The sequence below is a fragment of the Geotrypetes seraphini genome, chromosome 9 (genome assembly GCF_902459505.1).
Source record: "Geotrypetes seraphini chromosome 9, aGeoSer1.1, whole genome shotgun sequence".
In the NCBI taxonomy this organism is placed as follows: Eukaryota; Metazoa; Chordata; class Amphibia; order Gymnophiona; family Dermophiidae; genus Geotrypetes; species Geotrypetes seraphini.
In genome coordinates this window covers 122,367,247-122,388,461 of record NC_047092.1, presented here as the reverse complement: position 1 = coordinate 122,388,461, position 21,215 = coordinate 122,367,247, and the positions used below count along the sequence as shown (strand labels likewise).

The 21,215-nt window shown below is 46.7% G+C and overlaps 1 protein-coding gene across 4 annotated transcripts in view; it reads right to left on the bottom strand.

Annotated features, from left to right (window-relative positions):
* LOC117367043 (probable E3 ubiquitin-protein ligase RNF217) overlaps positions 1-21,215 on the bottom strand; it is a 64,738-nt gene that overhangs the window by 23,496 nt on the left and 20,027 nt on the right. For all 4 annotated transcript variants that reach the window (XM_033959247.1, XM_033959244.1, XM_033959246.1 and 1 more), the window contains 2 exons: positions 14,754-14,851; positions 6,505-6,672 (listed from right to left, as the gene is read on the bottom strand). In XM_033959247.1, coding sequence (XP_033815138.1) covers positions 6,505-6,672; positions 14,754-14,851 — 266 coding nt within the window. The remainder of the gene's footprint in view (positions 1-6,504; positions 6,673-14,753; positions 14,852-21,215) is intronic.

The window sequence follows — 21,215 nt, the reverse complement described above, 5'->3', positions numbered from 1 at the left end:
AGGAATCCAGGGTCGAGCTCGTCTAGAAGGTCTTTCAAGATTTGGGTCTTGTTGCACGCGGATCTGGCGTTGCAATAAAGTGTAGGGACTGGGGTGAGAGAGTCTGGGGCAGTGTTGGGAGGATTGGCAGGGGGTAGGGGCTTTAGGGAGTCTTGGTTGACTTTTCGGGGGTTTTTCTTGGGAGGGGAAATTCTGGTGCGTATCAATGTGGGGATTCTGAGTCCGGGGCAGATGGTATTGGAGTTAGCGGGGTCGAGAAGGTTGGGGGAGGGAGGTTTCAGACAGAGGGAAGGATAGAGAGGTGAGCAGAGTAGGAGGAGAAGGATCCAGAAGGATGGATTCATGGTGGGGTGGTTGGTGTGTGAGAGTCTGCAGCAAGGGGGAGTAGAGTTGGTTGAGGAAGGAGCAGGGGAACTTGAATTGAGCTTACTAAGTACGGGGCCGAGAGAGGGGAGGAGAGCCTTTTTTTTTTTTTTTTTTTGGGCTAAAGGGGCTAGTGGGGACGATTTGTGGCTAAGCGCTTTCCGTGTGGTGCCTAGAGCGGAAGAGACTTGGGGTAATAAGTGGGTAATAGGGGGATTGCACAGTGATGTGCTAGGGGAACGGGGCAACTGAAGTGAGAGACTGGTAACAAACCTTTGGCAGAGAGTACAGTGTGGTGCAGAGACTGAGCAAAAAAACAGGTAAAAATTTGAACATCAAAACAGAAGCAAATACAATGGTAAAATATGGTACAGAAAACAGGGGTATAAACAATGGTAAACTTTGACAACGGGCAGAATCCGGGTTGGGTAAGGGGAGTTGAGAGTCTGGAGGCCTTCAGTGGACCTTGATAGGCCAAGGAGGGGGAGGGCGGTGGGGTGAGACAGAGAGGAGCCCGAGCGTGCTAGTACAGTCTTGCAGGGGCTTCGGCGGCTCTTGGGTGGGCTGTGGGGCAAAGTTGCTAGTGAAGAGCAGGTCCGCACGCTCCTGCAGGAGTGGCGTCGGGTGGAGGAAGGAGGAACAAGGTGGAGGAAGCTTCCTCCTTCCTCTGCCTTGGGGGCGCTGGATCGGGGAAAGAGATGAAACTTTCGTCGGCCCGCAGTGGGCTGGAGAGAGGCCGGGTCACGCTGGCCTTTAGCAGCCCTCGGAAGGGCTGGAAGAAGCAGGCTCGCGGAGTCAGCAGGGCAGGGCAAATCCCTCCTGCTCGAGTGGCGTCGGGTGGAGGAAGGAGGAACAAGATGGAGGAGGCTTCCTCCTTCCTCTGCCTTGGAGGCGCTGGATCGGGAAATGTAAAAAACTTTCGTCGGCCCGCAGTGGGCTGGAGAGAGGCCGGGTCACGCTGGCCTTTAGCAGCCCTCGGAAGGGCTGGAAGAAGCAGGCTCGCGGAGTCAGCAGGGCAGGGCAAATCCCTCCTGCTCGAGTGGCGTCGGAAGGAGGAACAAGATGGAGGAGGCTTCCTCCTTCCTCTGCCTTGGAGGCGCTGGATCGGGAAATGTAAAAAAAAACTTTCGTCGGCCCGCAGTGGGCTGGAGAGAGGCCGGGTCACGCTGGCCTTTAGCAGCCCTCGGAAGGGCTGGAAGAAGCAGGCTCGCGGAGTCAGCAGGGCAGGGCAAATCCCTCCTGCTCGAGTCTTCAGGTACTTTCCCATTGCATTAAAGTCCATACGTTTGAAATCTAGGACTTTAAGTATCGTGCGGCCGCTCTCCACTTTAGCCGTTATATCAAACCAAACCGTTTGATGATCGCTACTACCCAGGTGAGCACCCACTCGAACATTAGAGATACTCTCTCCATTTGTGAGGACCAGATCCAATATCGCTTTTTCCCTTGTGGGTTCCGTCACCATTTGTCTGAGCAGAGCCTCTTGAAAGGCATCCACAATCTCCCTACTTCTTTCCGATTCCGCAGACGGAACATTCCAGTCCGCATCCGGCAGGTTGAAATCTCCCAACAGCAGAACCTCCTCTTTCCTTCCAAACTTTTGGATATCCACAATCAGATCCTTATCAATTTGCTGCGATTGAGTCGGAGGTCTGTAGACTACACCCACGTAGATAGAAGTTCCATCTTCTCTTTTCAGAGCAATCCATATCGCTTCTTCCTCTCCCCAGGTCCCTTGCATTTCGGTTGCTTGGATATTGATCTTTACATAGAGAGCTACTCCTCCACCTTTATGACCATCTCTGTCCTTCCTAAAAAGATTATATCCCGGTATGTTTGCATCCCATCCATGTGATTCACTGAACCATGTCTCTGTGATAGCAACAATATCTAGATCTGCCTCTAATATCAGGGCTTGCAGATCATGAACTTTGTTGCTTAGACTGCGAGCATTTGTGGTCATCGCTTTCCAGCTATTTTTCAGCGATAATCTCCTTTTTCGTATGGATTTTTGTGTCATTTCACTTTCCGTTGCAATACTAAGAAATGAGTTGCTGATATTGCTTATGTTGCAGCCTTTACTACTATCACATCTTTTCTTTTGCCGGGGGTGGCACCTATAATTGTCCTTCGTACATACACCACCCCCACCTTCTAGTTTAAATGCCTAGAAAAATATTGTCTAAATTTCTCTGCAAGGTTTCTTTTTCCTGCTGTAGTAATATGTAGCCCATCAGTGCAATATAGCTTCTTGTCCTTCCATGTATTTCCCCATCCTCCTATGTACCTGAAGCCTTCTTGATGACACCAGGCTCTTAGCCATCTATTAAAGTCCTCTGTGTTTTTCACTCTTTGCTCTCCTTTTCCATATGCAGGCAGTATTTCAGAAAAAGCTAAAGTCTTTACAAAAGGTTTCACGCCCTCACCAAGCTCCCGAAAAGCTTTCTGTGCTGCAAGTGTGGAGTTGTTGGCCAGGTCATTTGTTCCCAGATGGATAAAGACAGTGGCATACCAAGGTGGGGGTGGGGGCGGTATGCCCCGGGTTTACGCCCCAAGGGGGTGCACAGCTGGCCACCCTCCAGTGTTCTCCCTAGGCTGGCAAACTGCGTCTCTTTAGCCACTTGAGTGCCACCGCCGCCATTGGGAACAGGCCGGTGCCAAGTTCTCCCTACTTTTCCCTGTGTGGCCGACCAACTCTCGCCACCCACATCAATTCTGACGTCGGAGAGGACGTTCTGGGTCAGCCAATCGCTGCCTGGCTGGCCCAGAACGTCCTCTCTGACGTTAGAATTGACGTCGAGTGGCGAGAGTTGGTCGGCTCCGCGGGGAAGAGAAGCAGGGTGAACTCAGCGCCGGCCTGTTCCTGATAGCGGCAGTGGCAGCCTATTCCCCAGTGGCAGTGGCAGCATTTTCCCAATGGTGGTGGCATAGGGGAGGGCAAGGAGAAAGAAAGAAAGGGGGGGACAGGGAGCCAGAAAAAAAAAAAAGAAAGGGGGCTGGGTGAAACAAAGAAAAATGGGGCATGGAGAGAGAGAGAAAGACAGACATACAGAATGAAAGGGGTTATGGAGAGAGAGAAAAAGAAAGAAGGGGGCAGGGTGAAACAAAGAAAAAGTTTGGGGAGGGAATGAGGTCTGGAGGAGAGGAAGCATACAGGAGGCTGAAAGAAGGGAAGAAATATTGGATGCACAGTCAGAAGAATAAGCTTTACCCGGTACTGTGCTTGGGTTCCAACTGCCGAAATCTCTGTTAAGACTTACTCCAGCCCATCTACACCCTCCCAGCCATTGAAGCCCTCCCCTGCCCATCCTCCTTCAAACGGCCATACATAGACGCAGACCGTACAAGTCTGCCCATTAACTGGCCTAGTTCAATCTTTAATATTATTTTCTGATTCTAAATCTTCTGTGTTCATCCCACGCTTCTTTGAACTCAGTCACAGTTTTACTCTCCACCACCTCTCTCGGGAGTGCATTCCAGGCATCCACCACCCTCTCCGTAAAGTAGAATTTCCTAACATTGCCTTTGAATCTACCACCCCTCAACCTCAAATTATGTCCTCTGGTTTTACCATTTTCCTTTCTCTGGAAAAGATTTTGTTCTACGTTAATACCCTTTAAGTATTTAAAAAAAGAATAAAGTGCAACCAGAGACTGATGAAATTACCAAAGGTAGGAAAATGATTTTATTTTCAATTTAGTGATCAAAATGTGTCCGTTTTGAGAATTTATATATGCTGTCTATATTTTGCACTATGGCCCCCTTTTACTAAACTGCAATAGCGTTTTTTAGCGCAGGGAGCCTATGAGCTTCAAGAGCAGCATGGGGCATTCAGCGCAGGTCCCTGCACTAAAAACCGCTATCGCGGTTTAGTAAAAAGGGAGGGGAATATTTGTCTATTTTTGTATAGTTGTTACTGAGGTGACATTGCATAAAGTCATCTGCCTTGACCTCTTTGAAAACCCGCGGAATATAAATGATAATTAACATTTTCTCTGCGTATAGCGTGCTTTGTGTTTTTAAAATTTTATTGTTGGTAGATCATTTTGACTTGGCCACAAAGGTAAGGGGGAGGGAGGGGAGCTGCTGAAAGAGTCTACCTTGACGTGGTTGCAGGCTTACAAATCTTTTGGTCAAAGAGTACGGCGACAGAGAAAAGTATGTGTGTATTCGGCCCATGGAAGAAGAGGGGGTCGGAGGGGGGGGGGAAGGGGTGCGTGGGGGGCCCAATAGGATTGCCCAGTAAGGGGCCCAGAAATTTCTGATGGCGGCCTTGCTCACAAATGACAAGATATTTTGAATAGGCTGGAGTGAGCTTCAATAGCAGCTACAGTAGCTGGAACCTAAGATCAGTACCAAGTGCACTTCTATGGTCTTCATCCAAGAAATGTCATAGAAAGACAATTTAATCATGAAAAAGCATGTGACTGGTGGGCAGACTAGATGGACTGTTCATGTCATTATCTGCTGCCATTTACTATGTTGACAATTTTTGTGCTTTGTCGGTGTGCCACAAGATGAAAAAGGTTGAAAATCACTGATCTAGTATTGTGTTTACTTTTTTCCCCTCAATGGTGAAAAGAATAGGACTCCCACTTGACATTTTCAATAAATATTATTTCTATTCATTAAACTGTTGTGTGGCTCCAAACCCACGTTTACTCACATTACCACACACAGCAAATTGGATTTCTAATGATTTATGGAAAAATCTATAAAAACAAGCTAAGTAAGTAGGATACCCAGATAATTTTAGCCTGACAACTTTTGTTGGATTGCCAGTCACAAAAATTGCTTAAATTTATATGATTAAAAATACCCAGATATGGTTATAACAACATTTATGGCCTCTTACAAAGCCGCACTAGCGGCTGCTGCGCGGAAACAGCCCCGAAGCCCTTTAATTCTCTATGGCCTTTGGGGCCATTAGCGCAGAGCAGCTGCTAGTGCGGCTTTGTAAAAGAGGCCATTAGTTCACCTAAATGCACTCATATAATATACACAGGCAGTTTTGAAAATTTAAAAAGGTATATGGTATTCCCTGACACCAGTACAATTTTATAAGAGCCATTATATGCGAGTAAAATATGCTTTATATGTAGAAATATGTTATAAAATTGTATAATATAAAGTACACATATGTAAGGAGTCAATTTTCAAAGCAATTTAACTGGCCAAAAGTGGTTCCTGGCCAGTTCAATTGCTTGTTCAAAGCTAACCGCTCATTTTCAGCAGCACTTAATGGGTTAGTGCTCCTGAAAAATGTCTGGTTTAGTGTCTAACAAAAAAAAAAAACTGGCTATTTTAGGGGTGTTCTGGGGTTGGAGTTAGCATTTAGCTGGTTAAATGGCGATATTCAGTATAAGAGCCAGTCCTATCTTTGGGCCCCTTTTACAAAGCTGTGGTAGAGATTTCTGCATGGCAAATGCGCCCATTCAATTTCTAATTTTACACAGGAGAATCATGACCTCGGCTTTGTAAAAGGGGCCCTTTCTGCGGTGTGTCACAGCTGGTTAAGTGCTGAATACTGCATTTAACCAGCTATGGTTTAGCCAGATCTGTAAACCCAGAAATTCAATGCCAGAGCCCAAACATGGTCTGGCAGTGAATTTACAGGGCATAATGAGGTCGATGGTCAGCAAAATGCTGAGCACTACTGGCTTAATATTGACTCTGTAGTTTTTTTTAAATCTGCTGTGTGAGATACACTTCTCCCTCCAAATTCGCTGTGATAGGGGATTAACAGAACTGCAAATACAGAAAAACCACAAATAATTTTTTCATATGTTATTCACTGTTTTCTATTAAAAACCATTGTGAATGTGGTGAAACCGCGAATAACATGGTGGGAGACCTGGCCTGTTCCTGAAGGAGAGGCAAAACACAGTGAAGAAAGTGCTAGGAATCAGCGATTTTCTATATAAATGCATGGAATCAGTGATTTCTCTATGCAAGCTGACATAAATTTTTTTTTTGGGGGGGGGCAAGCTAAAACCCGTGAATATTCGAAACCGCGAATGCTGAAACTGTGAATACGGAGGGAGAAGTGTACAAAGATATATGTAGCTTTTGAAAATATAATTCTAGAAATTACATATAGATATCTTTACTAAACTTTTTGAAATTCTACCCTTTATTTACCTGTTTAACATGAAAGATCTTATTCATAGTCTTCAAAGCAATAGCTTCTTCAAACTTTTCTCTCAGCTTGGCACTGAGGAAAGCATTCCTTCGTATTTCTTCATAAGACCACTCTTTATTGCATTCCTCTCCATCATTTAAATAAGGGCAAGTAAACGTAAAGTTCCCCTGGAACAGCAGGAAATTGTTAGGTGATATTTCCCTACTGAAATAACAGACACATCTCTAGGAACAGCAGATTTTTATATGTAGCTTATTTAGGGGCCCCTTTACTAAAAGACATTAAGCCCTTACCTCCTCCCCTTTTTAAAAATTCTTTATCCATTTATATACTGTCACGGGCACGGTAGCACTGCACCTTCCAAAATGCCCATGCGCCCTAAGCAGACCCAAAAAGGGACTTATATTCCTTGCCCAGAAGGTGCCAGGGCATCCCAAACCCATGAGAATGGCAGGGATGTGGGTAAAAGTAAAAACTCAAATTATCAGACTTTGGGTTGCAGTTTCCCAGGGGAAGGAAAAGAGAGCAACACTAAAATCCCTAGAGATTAATGACCATGCTAAATACACAGATGAAGCACATGTGAGGAAAAACAAGCCTTATAAGGGTGTGCCCTGCTACACAGGGGGGAGAGAAATGAAGAGAGAGAGAGGAGAGAGGAACCCAAACACAAGCAGCAGGCTTGCAAGAGAGAGGACTTGGAGAAGAGCTCCAGCCTTCAGGAGAAGGCAGACATAGAAATGCTGGATGCTGCTGAGAGCAATGGGGAGTCCTCATTAGAACAGCTCCAGCCTATGGAAGTTACTCCCGAGTGGACAAGTAATCCCCAGAATGGGGTTGGAGAGGAAATAGCTAAGGAGGTGCTGATGGCCAAGCAAAAGGGTTGGGAACTAAAGAAACTGTAAATGGGTTTTTATTTCAGCTTTAAAAGTGAAATGGCTACTGTTTGGGTACTGTGAAAGCTTGCTGTGGCTGTTACCTAGAGTGGGGGATGGGATAGAAGCATTGATATCTCTGTAGTACAGGCTGAGAGGAAATGCTCCAGCTGTGGGATTACTTCTATCTCTGTTTGCTCTAACCTGGATCCTTATCTAATAAAGTCCCTGATTGGCTCAGGTATTTCAGGCCCCTCCCAAGGGAGGAGCCCGAGGCGCTTGAGCCAATCAGGGCCTTAGGACCCTCCCCGCGCATCACATGATGTAACCGGCAGGGCCTAAGGCCTCAGAAGCATTGTGGGAGGCATTGGAGCAGGAGGGATTGAGCACCCCTCCTGCTCCATTACAGGTACGGGGAGGGGGCCGGGAACAGGGAGGGAGCAGGATGGATGGCAGGAGGGAGTCGGCATCCCTCCTGCCATTTGTTTTGGGGGGAGGGAAGTCGGGAGTGGGAATGATGGTAGGAGGCAGTGGGAACCCTCCTGCCATAATTTTAAAACGCATTGAGCAGCGGCAGAGGGGGGGCACTTTTTTTTTGTTCAGGGAGGGAGGAGGGAAGGGGCACTTGTGGGGAGAGGGTTTGGGGGCTTAAAAGTTTTTTTTAATAAAAATCAGATTGATATTTTGCGTGTGTAAAATATGCAAAATATCTGCCCGATTAAAAAAAAAATTTAAAAAATGCCGGCAGAAGCCCTAACATCAGTGACAGGAGCCTGCTTCTCCTGTCAGTATTGTCAGGGCTCTGCCCCGACTCAATCGGTTTTGAGTCGGAATTTGCATGCAAACAAGATAGTGAATCAATCGCTGTTTTAAAATCAGCCAGGAATTGGCCAACACCGATTGAATCGCTATCTTTTAGTGAATCTAGGCCCTAGTTACTCAAAAGGAAATATAAAATTCAGGTCTAAAAGACCTCAAAATTTAACATTACTCAAAACTCTTATAATAGCTCACATATGGGAGGGAGACAATTCACATCTTCGAGAGAATTATAAAAATAAAAATACTAATGAAAATCAAATTCATAGTGTTACTTCTTCAAATTATTTACATGGACCTTTCTACTTGGGATCAATAAGGATTGCCTCACACCAAAGCACTAAACATTGATACCCCCTTTCCTTCAAGGAAAAATAGCAACTGGAAGGGTTAAAAAAATACATAAGAATTCTGATCCAAAAGGATCATACATTTACAGGGATATCTAAGTTGAAATTTTACTCTCAGTGTAATCGCATATTGCTTTAATTCAAGGAATCTCTTTCTCCTGGACTGAGTTGTTTTCAAAATGTCTGGGAACATAGAAGTCTTACTTCCTAGGAAGTAAGCCTAAAAAATAGTCTTGTGAGGGCCTCCTTATCTTAATGAAAAGCAAACGTCACCAGAAGAGTCGAACGACTAATAACCTCATCCTCTGAGGTTTCTAGAATATTTGTAATATTCAAAGGATTTAAAGACTCAGGTTGAATCCCTGAAGGAGAGGACTGGTTTTTTTTATATTGACAGAAAATATATTTTATGAAACAGAGGAAGTCTATTCTCAGGGTATTTAAATACTTTCTTCAGAAACTTTTAGAATAAATCTTTGGAGGAGATTGTCAACATTTTAGGAAAATTCTGAATCCTAAGGTTCAACGACTTAGTATAGTTCTTAGAATTCTCCAGTTTCCTTACATAAAGCAATCTATCCTGGATTATAGATGACTGAGAAGATTGTAACCCCTGGACCCGCTGGTCCAAGTAATCAACTTTTTCTCCCTGAGTTTTTACTTCCTCTTCAAGTTTGTCAAGTCTCTGAGCCTGAATATTAACCTGGGGAAGGGTTCCAGCACAAAGTTTATGTAGGGAGTCCAATGCTGTCCATATTGACTCCAATGTAAATTCAGCAGGGTCCCCCCCCCCAACACTTTTTTTATCAAGCTGTGCTGCTAAACAACGCGAGCTACATACCAAGTTTCAAGTTTCTTTATTTTTGATATATCGTTTATCAAATAGGTATCTAAATAGTTTACAATAAAATGGAATTTAAAAGAAAAGAAATAAAATGAAAGATATAATATATCAATAGTTAAAAATACAATAAAAAATAAATAAAAAGGGAGATTAGATGGACCAACATACACGAAACAAGAGGGGAGAGGTGAAGGTAAGTTAGTAAATACATTGAGATAAAAATTAGAGAATGACACGGTGAAAAAATTGGTCCCCGTCACCGCCCCGTCCCCGTCTCACCATCCCCGTCACCGCCCCGTCCCCGTCTCACCATCCCCGTCACCGCCCCGTCCCCGTCTCACCATCCTCTTCACCGCCCCGTCACCGCCACTGCCACCCCATTCACCGCCCCGTCACCGCCACTGCAATCCCATTCACTTTTCTTTATTTACGTATAAAGGAAACATTCTTTAAAACTTTAAAACTTAGTTAAATATTAGTTAATAACTATACAAAAACAAAACACGCAGAGAAAAAATTAATTAATATAAATTCCCTGACTTCCCTGCACTGTCCCCCCTTGAAGGTCTGTCCCCATCCTGAAAGCCTGATGCCCCCCCCCGACGTCCGATACATCCCTCCCCCCGAAGGACCGCCGACTCCCCAACAATATCGGGCCAGGAGGGAGCCCAAATCCTCCTGGCCACGGCGACCCCCTAACCCCACCCCGCACTACATTACGGGCAGGAGGGATCCCAGGCCCTCCTGCCCTCGACGCAAACCCCCCTCCCCCCAACGACCGCCCCCCCCCCGCTTCAAAATGATGCCTGAAGTTACCTTGGGGGTTCTGAGCACTATTAATTTTAATTTATTACAGCACTCCAGAAATATTTTTCTAATTGTTTTAACTTGGAAAAGCGAACCAGGATTGTCTTAATGAAAGGCTTATGTTCTGCACTGCAGCCCTCCTGCCCTCGACGCAAACCCCCCTCCCCCCAACGACCGCCCCCCCCAGCCGACCCGCGACCCCCCTGGCGACCCCCACGACCCCCCCACCCCCCTTCCCCGTACCTTTGGTAGTTGGCCGGACAGACGGGAGCCAAAACCGCCTGTCCGGCAGGCAGCCAACACGAAGGAATGAGGTCGGATTGGCCCATCCATCCTAAAGCTCCGCCTACTGGTGGGGCCTAAGGCGCGTGGGCCAATCAGAATAGGCCCTGGAGCCTTAGGTCCCACCTGGGGGCGCGGCCTAAGGCACATGGTCGGGTTGGGCCCATGTGCCTCAGGCCGCGCCCCCAGGTGGGACCTAAGGCTCCAGGGCCTATTCTGATTGGCCCACGCGCCTTAGGCCCCACCAGTAGGCGGAGCTTTAGGATGGATGGGCCAATCCGGCCTCATTCCTTCGTTGGCTGCCTGCCGGACAGGCGGGTTTGGCTCCCGTCTGTCCGGCCAACTACCAAAGGTACGGGGAAGGGGGGTGGGGGGGTCGTGGGGGTCGCCAGGGGGGTCGCGGGTCGGCTGGGGGGGCGGTCGGAGGTTCTTGGGGGGGGCGGTCGTTGTGGGGGAGGGGGGTTTGCGTCGAGGGCAGGAGGGCCTGGGATCCCTCCTGCCCGTAATGTAGTGCGGGGTGGGGTTAGGGGGTCGCCGTGGCCAGGAGGGTTTGGGCTCCCTTCTGGCCCGATATTGTCGGGAAGTCGGCGGTCCTTCGGGGTGGGGGTGCGAGTGGTCCTGCCGGGGGGGGGATGTATCGGACGTCGGGGAGTCGGCCGGGCAAGAGGGCTTGGGCTCCCTCTTGCTCCGATCGCGGGTGCGGGTGGGAGCGCGTGCGAGCGGTCGTTCGGGGTGGGGGTGCGAGCGGTCCTGCTGGGGGGGTGAATCGGGCGTCGGGCGGTAAATAGCGGTTCCTAGAAGGGGGTACATTGGCCCGCGGGGACAAACCTGTTCACCGTTTCCGCGGTCGGTGAATGGCCTTGTCCCCGTCACCGCAGCGACTGCTAGTTTTCTTCCCCGTTTTCGGCGGTGACCCGCGGCTTAAATGCGGTGGCCGCGGGTAAACCGTCACCGTGTCATTCTCTAATAAAAATAAAAGGGAGGAGAGAGAAGGAAGGGAAGATACATTATGATAGGGCTCGCTTCAAAAGAAATGTTTTAGTTTTTTCCAGAATACTTCAAAAAGCTGTATGAGAATGATTGAAAGAGCTGAGGTTAGAGATTATAAGCATCTTTTTAAAAAGAAAAGTTTTGAGTTTAGATCTGAATTTTTCTAGAGAGTTTGAGCAGACATCTTAATCTGAGTGAGGTGAAAGAAGAAACAGATAATTATCTGTAAGAGGTTGGCCCAATAGGAGCATTTTCAAGCCACAGAAGGAGGGAAAATTCACTCTTCTCCAGTGTGGATTCATTTTGGGTCTGATCCACTATAACATATGCTTAACCCTTGTTGTAGAACCTAATAACCACTTTAGGGTTTGAAATCCACCCACCAACAATCAGTAAAATTTGAGTAATGTCCCCTCTAAACTTGTGGTTGTTGCACTACAGTAAAAAGGGATACAGTATTGGTTCTGGCTTTTCTCCTCACCAGAGTACCAGTCTCTTGGCTATACTACTGCTGTTTTCTGAGTTGTGGGTGAGGCTGTGATCTTTAGCCTCTACTAATTTCTAAGCAGCATTATGGCCCAGAAAGCATGCAGATGACTCCAAGCTGCACAGATAAGTAGCATGTATAGTATAGGCAGGGATCTCAAAGTCCCTCCTTGAGGGACGCAATCCAGTCGGGTTTTCAGGATTTCCCCAATGAATATGTATTGAAAGCAGTGCATGCACATAGATCTCATGCATATTCATTGGGGAAATTCTGAAACCCCGACTTGATTGCGGCCCTCAAGGAGGGACTTTGAGACCCTTGGTATAGTGGGAGTAAATTCTTGCTCATTTTGTTCTGCACCCTAAAGATCTACCAGTAGGCTCACCCAGCATCCCAAAAGAAGCAGAAAAAAAGGAAATCAAAGCTCTATAACTAGCAAAAGGATCAGCTTATGGACCACTGAAGGTCACCCATCCTGCAGGTTTAACAGGCTTAGCAGTCTCTGTCCAAAAAGATATCTGTAATTACACATATTGTAAAAGAACAGTTTCAAAAAAAGCTAAGTTTGTGAGAGTGAAAGACTATGGAACTCATAACTGAAAGAGAAAAAACATCAAAAACCGGCCTAAGTCGGCACTTGGACAATCATAAATGAAAGACGTCCAATTGCCGATAATCGAAATGGGTTTTGGACGTGTTTGCAAATGACTTAGGCCTTCTCAGTGCCGCTGAACGACCAAAGCTAAACAGGACATTTCAGGAGGAGTGTCGAGGGCAGGATTTGGGCGGGATGTGTGCCGTGCTAGACTTAGTCGTACTGAATGTATAACCAAAAATTTTACAACACATTCTAGATGAAACTTGGACGTTGTGACTTAGGCCATTTAAAACACGGTCTAAGTCACAAAAACCTATATAAAGTGACCAGATAAGCACTGCAAACACATAGTACAGACTCCCACACACTACCCCAGTGATCACCGACACCCCCCCTAAAAATCATAATCACAACTTTAAATATCTGCCTCCAAAACATCAGCACCTGGCAGCCTACCTTAGGAAAGCTTAGTAGAGCTGTACAGAGGCGGCTTAAGTTGTCTTGGGGGTGGATTAGGGATACATGGAGAGGAGGACCCAGGCCCATAAGCCACTGTATTCACTGCATTCATGATGAAACATGTGCACTCCCCCCAAAACCCTTTTGTACTGCCATATAAGTGGTTCCTGTACCATAAGGGCTATTGGGGTTGTAGACAGGTGGGTGAAAGGGCATATATTCCTTGTATATATCCCTCGTAAGTTTTCTATTCCTGCTTGAACTGCTGAAAACAGTTTGTATGTGCCAATATCATTTTCTTTTTATGTTCTGAGCTCTGTGTATTACACCTTGTTCTTTAGAGAGATAAGAAACATTGCTAGACTTTAGATGGAAATTTCCCTCTAAACCCTCCCCCCCCTTATGTTGCTACCTCTTTCTAATGTTACAAAATATGGTTTTTCCTACAGTTATGTTGCCTTTGTGTATCCTGTTACCAAGAATGGTCTTTCCTACCCATGTATAATGCTATAAAAATGGTTGTAGGACTGATAATAAACCGGACATCTCTTGGGAATAATAAGCGTCTGTTCTTTCTAAGAGACTGTCCCCAGATGTATCTGACTTACAAACGACAGAGCATGTGAGGCAGTATTAGGACCAGATCCTTTTCAGTGGGTATAGTACGTTTTGGGGCTGTTTTAGGGGGCTCACCATGACCTATAAGGGAACTGTAGTGAGATGTTTATGGGGCACCTTTTTGTGAAGTTCACAGCAGTGCCCTGTAAAGTACCCCACTATTCAGGTGCCATGTCTGGGTGTCCAGTCCATCACTTTGCTGACCCCTCCCACATCCAACAGGGCTTATTCTAGGCATTTTTGACTTGGACAAATATTTGGATGAAAATGTGGTATAAAGATGGACGATTTAGCAGCTTGGACAATCAGACAGCTGGACGTATAGTTAGACGATTTTCGGAAAAAAAAAAATTTGGACGTATTTTTCGAAAATGTGTTTTAAGCAGTGTCTGACTTTGGATGACTTGCGACTTAGGTGAAAACAGACTTAGACGTTTCTTTCGATTATGCCCCTCCACATATTTTCTCATTGTGGCCATCTTCTAGCAGTTAATCAAGGCTATTTAATGACACTTTAAAACAGTGTAAGCTCTTTCTTGCACTCAAGCAACAATATTACAAGGTGAAAGTGAATGTCACAAACATTGCACAGACATATTTTTCTTAAATCACCTCTCCCATCCTTACAAGTTATTGTATGTTGGGTCAGAAGATATTGGGCGCACCAGTGGCACAGACTCCGGCTACTCTTTCCTTTCTATTCTTGGGTCCTGTGCTGCCTTGGAAGTGGCTTGAGAAGCCATTTGACAGAGGCTATGTACTGTAGTAGTGAATGCATACCTTTCACTAAATACAATAAAATTTGTCTGTGGTTTCATAACCTTACATATGTCTGGATGAGCAGACAGGCAGAGATGCACCTTCCACAATAGCTGTGTTCACTCTCTGAAAATATATCTAGCAATTAACCTGCTGGAGAAGCCTAGACCTCATTTTAGACCATGACCATTTTTTTCCAAAATATACCTTTTTCTTTTCATCTTTTTCCCATCTATACATAGAACAAATACTTCAAAGTTCTAGTTGATTTGGAAAGATGAATGGGATCTTTTCTTCTTTAGCTAAAACTCATCTTTAAAGTCAGACTTGCTGGGTGATTGAAAAGCAAAGCACACTTACATTTTCTATCTTTTGTTGGCAATATTCAGTCAGGTTTGTGGGTTCCACTGCATGGCCACATGACATAAGGATTTTGGGACAAGCTTCCAATTGATCACCTAAAATGAAAGATCTGTTACATTCCCTTAACAACTGTTAGCCCTTCTTATAACACCCAAAGACAAGGAGGTTAATATTCAAAAACACTTATGGTCAGTGATAGTGCTCACCACATAAATGTGTTAAAAAAATCCACCATGATTCCATGAATAAATTTGGCCATTCTATTGCAGAATGAGATAATTTATCTGTCTGAAAAAGGGATGTGCTATGAAGATGGAGCAATGGTGGATGAAAATATTATGGAAGCAATTCTCATATAAAAAAGAAGCACAGAAGCCTGATGAGCAGGGAACCCTGGGTATTTTTTACTAGTTGACCTGACATGGCCCATGTTTCAGCATGAATAATAATAATAATAATAATAATAACAGCTTATATACCGCAATACCTTGAAATTCTATGCGGTTTACAAAGATTAAGCAAAAGTACAAATTGATTGACTTTAAGAGGGGAGGAAGAAAGAGGGTCAATAGGACAGAAAATCCATTTTTGAGGAGAGAGTGATCAATAGAACAAGTTAATCGCTATAGAGCCTACGTCAACTAATAAAAAGTACCTTTGGTCTCTTTTCTTCAGGCCTTTGTGCTTCTTTTTGATATGTATGTTTGTTCGTTCACCACTTGCTATCCCTTTCTCTTTGTTATTATGGAAGCAATTCTAAAACTGAGTGCCTCCTTTTAGGTACTCCTATGCTATGCAGTGACAGCCTATTTTATAACAGCATCTGGGTACCCCTACCATCTGAATACCCAGTATTCAAGAATATTAGCAACTCAGTATTGGTATCAGTGTTCTCTCTAATCTGTGTGCTTGTGAACATACCCACATAGCTCTTCAGTGGAGCAAACATGGCAAATCTCTGAGTGCACATATAGTTCCACTTTTCAAATTTCAGTCATTCAAATTTTCACACCACAATCACTGTCAGTCAATTAAATCCACGTTTTAAATGAGACATTATTTTGGTGTAATTGCCTTTATAATAATATAAAAAATCAAGAAGGATAGATCAGCCTCATGTGAGAAGCCACAGGACACACAACGAAGCAAGACGGTGGACATATTTAAGGTTAACAGAAAAGAATGGGGAGGGGGTAAAACAGATGGAAGGGGAAACAGGCAAATTATCTGAAAATACAAGGCTAATGGAAGGGAACAGACTTCTATTACTGTCCTTAAAAGGAATATCATACATCGTAAGCATCTTTAAAAAGAAAGGCCTTTAAACTGCTTTTAAATTTATTGAAGGATGTAATTTCTCTTATATGATTCGGTGCCGAATTCCAGATTGTAGGGACTATAACAGAAAAAATACTAGTTCACATAGTGTTAATGTATCGTAGTGATGGGATAGACAATAAGTTTTGATTTGAGGAGCGTAAAGTACAATGGGTGGTGTGAGGGATCAATAATAGCCTGTTGAATTCTGGCTGGCCAGCAATTTTTGTTTTAAAGGTCAGCAACATAGGGCTTCTTTTACCTGGTACTTTTTATATGAAGTTCACTGCAGTGCCCCTAGGGTGCCCCTAGGGTGCCCCACTGCTCTGCTGCGATATCTGAGTGGCCAATCTACTAAAAATGCTGGCCCCTCCTATATCCCAATGACTTGTTTTGTGTATTTTTCTTTAAGATATGGTTTTATTTTTTCAAAAATGGTTCAAAAAGATAGATGCGAAGAGGAAGTGACGTCACCGTTCTGAATGGAAGCTTAATCGGTAAGTTCCGTTCGGGCCCTGAGCACTATTGGGCTTTTCGCTGAGCAATTGGGCTGCCTTTATCCCTCCTTGCCGTCTCGTGGTGTGTGAAGGGTGCGGGGACCGCATGGCGATGCGCCGGAAGCTCCCGGGTGACAAAACCGGCCAGCGCACGCTGGAACAGGCGTTGGGTCGCAGCGCACGCGTCACTCCTATGTCGGAGTCTAGCGGCAGTGAGGCTGAACATTTGGGAGGTAACATCGCTGTGGTGGCTGATATGCTGAGCGATCCGGCACCGGAAAGATCTCTGCCTGAACCACTGATGAAAGCTGATATGCAGCAGTGGATTTCGGAGGTAAAGTCCGAGATTTCAGCTGTGGCGGTGCAGGAGCTCCGCACGTACCTGGTGGAGGTAGGCACGCGCGTGGAGATGGTGGAGACGCGCCTGGGCAGTTGTGAGGAGAATGTGACTGGAGTCCAATGGTCTCTGGAGAGTGTCTCAGTGGATTACCAACTGCTCTTGGATAAGATGGAGGATTTGGAGAACTGCACCCGGCGTAATAACTTGCTGGTGCGGGGCCTGCCTGATCTGCCGGAATATAAAGATGTTCGTGCCACCACTACTACTTTGATCCGTTGGTTACTTCAAAATGACACTCTTGAGCCGGGCCTTGAGAGGGCCCATAGGGCTTTGGGGCCCCGTGTTACTGATCAACCTAAGGACATTGTACTGTGCCTCCAGAGTTTCATGCTTAAGGAACAGATCTTGCACAGAGCCAGGGAGCTGGGTACAGTAACCTGGGAGGGCCACCAGTTGGAGTTCTATCAGGACCTAGCTGCCAGCACATTACAGAAGCGGCGTGCGTTCCGAGAGGTGACCAAGGCTCTGCGCTACCGCTGGACCTATCCATTCGGGGTGATAATATCCATCAATGGTGTCCATACCAAAGTCACTACTGTTCGTGAGGCCCGTCTCTTGCTGCAAAAAGCGGGGATCGAGATTCCGGATGCTCCTGACCAGCCAGTGGGGGATGCTTCACGCCGTGGAGGGAATCCGGCCTCTTTCTGGTGGCAACGAGTGGAGCGGGGTGCCCAAGGCGGGTGAGGAGGCCGTGAGGGGGGACCCCCCACTTGCGACAGCATCCTCTTCGAATGGTCTTCCCTGATGGCTCCTGGATGGTGTCTGCTTCTGTGCTACCTATTTGCCCCACTAATTTTTGATTGCTTTTCTTCCTGATGGGGTGTCTTCATTCTGCCCCCTTGTGACTGTGAGCTTTTGACTCTGTTTGGAGTACTGGGGGTGGCACTCCTTGGACTGGATCTTGAGAGTGGGGTGGGGGGTGCTTGGGGATGTGTATGGGGTTTGTGTGGGTGTCTGGTTGTGGGTTGGAACAGGGTTCAGTTTTGGTGGGTTCTGGGCTTGGGGGGATTTGGTTCTGGGGATGTTGTGTTTGTGGTAGTGATGGTTGGCATTTGGTTGTGAGTGTTTGAGTCACGGGCATGGGGGATTGTTCACTTCCTTGTATGTTTGTGAGAGGTCTGCGGGCTCTCACTTTGGGGGAAGGGGGGTAGAGGGGGGTTGGTGGGGGAGGGAGGGGGTCATGGGGACATGTTAGTGTGGATGGGGTCATCTCCTACAGTGTTTTTTCTGGGTTATGGGGGGGTTTAAGTTGGTTTCCTATAACATCCGGGGTCTCAACTCCTCTAATAAGCGGAGGGCATTTTATCGGGAGCTGCTTAGGTTGAGAGCTGCTATTTGCTTTGTGCAGGAAACACATTTGGTACAGTCCCATGAGCACCTTGTCAAAGATTCTCGATTTCCCCAGGCCTTTTGGGCCTCCAGGGTGGGTACCTCCAAGAGGGGTGGGGTGGGGATTCTTATAAGTAAAGGGATCCATTGTGAGGTCATAGGGTGGTCAGGGACCCTCAGGGTCAGTATCTTATGCTTGAGGCTCTGATAGAGGGGTGTCTGCACTCCCTGGTCAACATATATGCCCCTAATGAGGGACAGGGGACGTTCTATCGTGAGTTGGTGCCTCGGATCCTTCAGTTTAAGGGGGGTGCTTTAATTTTGAGTGGGGATTTTAATCTTACTGTGTCCCCTCATCTAGACAATTCGGGGAGGGCAGATCGGTATGGGAGGCGGGATCGTAAGCTGTTGCGGGAGGCGCTTTCTGCTTTGAATGTTGTTGATAGCTGGCGTTGGTTGCATCTGTTAGACAGGGACTATACATATTTTTCTAGAACGCATCCCTCCTACTCTCGAATTGATTATGTATTTGTTGAGCGTGGGTTGCTTCGCCTGGTAGAGTTGGCGGGGATTGAACTGATTACGTGGTCGGACCATGCTCCTGTTTGGGTGCGGCTTATGGGTGAGGGAGGTGATTCGGGCCGGAAATTCTGGCGCTTTAATGATAGTCTCCTGGATGATCCGGAGGTGGTCGTTCAGATAGAAGGGTGGTTGCAGGAGTATTTAGATCTGAACTTGGAGTGTGGTGCTTCGTCGGAAGCTGTATGGGAGGGGTTGAAGGCTACCCTAAGGGGGGTAGATTAATTGCTCTGGCCTCTGCTCGGCAGCGTCAACGTCGGGAAGCCATTGCTGCATTATTACATCGGTTAGGCCGGTTAGAGGGGCTACATAAATGCCAGCCTTGGGATATGGAGTTGAGTAGGAGGTTGCATCAGGCTAGACGTGATCTACAGGCTTTGGACTTGGAGCGCTTGCGCTTTAATTTGCAGCTATTGCAACAAAGATATTTTCAGTTTTCCAATAAGGCTAGTAGATTGGTGGCCCATCATTTGAAAGTACGTCAAACATGCAATCAGATTCTCTCGGTCTGGGCGGCTTCTGGAGAGCTCTTGAGGAAGGATGATGACATACGAGCACGCTTTGTGGAGTTTTACTCCCATCTATACACTCCGGAAGCGGAAGGGTCCCCATTGGACCTGGATAGCTATTTAACATCGGCAGAGATGCCTAGGATCGCTGCTGAGGATGTTGATCGGTTGGATCGCCCTCTCACGCTGATTGAAGCTCGTGGGGCTCCGTGCTCTATGAAACTTGGAAAGTCCCCTGGGCTCGATGGCTTTACCGTCCGGTATTATAAGTGTTTTCAGGATTGGTTGCTGCCTCCTCTGTTGCGATTCCTCAATTCTCTGGAGGGGAACAGCATGCTTCCGTATTTTATGCGATTGACGGGGGTCTTGGCTAAGGAAAGGAAGGACCCTTTACAGTGTGCTTCTTATCGACTGATCTCTTTGTTGGGGGTAGATACTAAAATATTCACGTGGATATTGGCGGATAGGCTGATGAGTTGGATTCCCCGGTTGATACATCCTGACCAATCGGGCTTTGTGGTGGGCCGGCAGGTGGGCGACAATACCCGTCGGGTTTATAACCTGTTTGAAAGGGCCAGGAGCTGGGTGCGGGAGACGGTCTTTTTGTCCATCGACGCTGAGAAGGCCTTTGATAGGGTCTCCTGGCCTTTTCTGTTTCAGGTTCTGGACTCTATTGGTGTGGGTCCGTGTCTGCGGGAATGGATTCGAATTCTCTATACTTGTCCTATCGGCTGTATTAAGGCGAATGGGGGATATTCTGATATTTTCTCCCTCGTGTGGGGCACGCGCCAGGGGTGCCCTCTATCCCCGCTTCTCTTTGCCCTGACGGTGGAACCCTTTGCACAGCGGGTTCGGGCGAATCGGGACATTAGGAGGGTTTCTGTGCCGGGGGGGGAATGTAAGTTGACTCTCTTTGCGAATGATCTTCTTTTTACGGTTGAGGATCCTGAGGGTTCTCTGCCAGCTATTTTGCGGGAGTTGGACGCTTTTGGGGCGGTGTCGGGGTTTCGCATAAATGTTGGGAAATACGAGCCCCTTAATATCAACTTGCCTCCTGACAGGGTGGATTTTCTTCGGGGACTTTTTTCGTTCCGCTGGGTTCAGAACTCTTTGCGATATCTTGGGGTTTATTTTGGCCCGCCGGGAGTTGATATCTATGACATTAACTTTCCCCTGCTATTTCGTCGTATTCGGCAGGACTTGGACAGCTGGAGGGATCACTATTTCTCCTGGCTGGGCAGGGTGGAGATAGTTAAAATGATGATATTGCCTCGTCTTTTGTTCCTATTTCAAGTTTTGCCACTTTGGGTGAGTAGACGGAAGTTGAAGGAGGTGCAACGGCATATTTTTGCTTTTATTTGGGCAGGACGTAGACCTAGGGTGAGTAGGAAGGTCCTCTATTTGGGTCGGAGTGTCGGGGGGCTGGCGGTCCCTAATGTGGTGAAGTATTATCAGGCCGCTCAGCTGCGTGCTCTTTTGGAGTGGCAGACGCAGGATCTGAAACCATGGGTGGTGATTGAGCAGAGCCCCTCTGTCGGGGTGCCGTTCTTGCATCGGCCTTGGGTGCCTGGGAGAGCGAAGACTGAGGGAGTTTTGACCTCAGTGGATACCTCCTTGCGGGTTTGGAATGTGGTCCGGAGGGGCTTATTGTCGGGTAGGCGTCATTCTTGGTACACTCCGTTGTGTTATAATCCGGACTTTGTACCTGGACGGGGAAATGGAGTGTTTGCTGGTTGGGAGACCCGAGGACTGGTGTGTGTGGGACAATTGTGGGATCCGGTTTTGGGTCGGATACGGCCCTTTGCGGAATTACAGGGCCATCATGGTT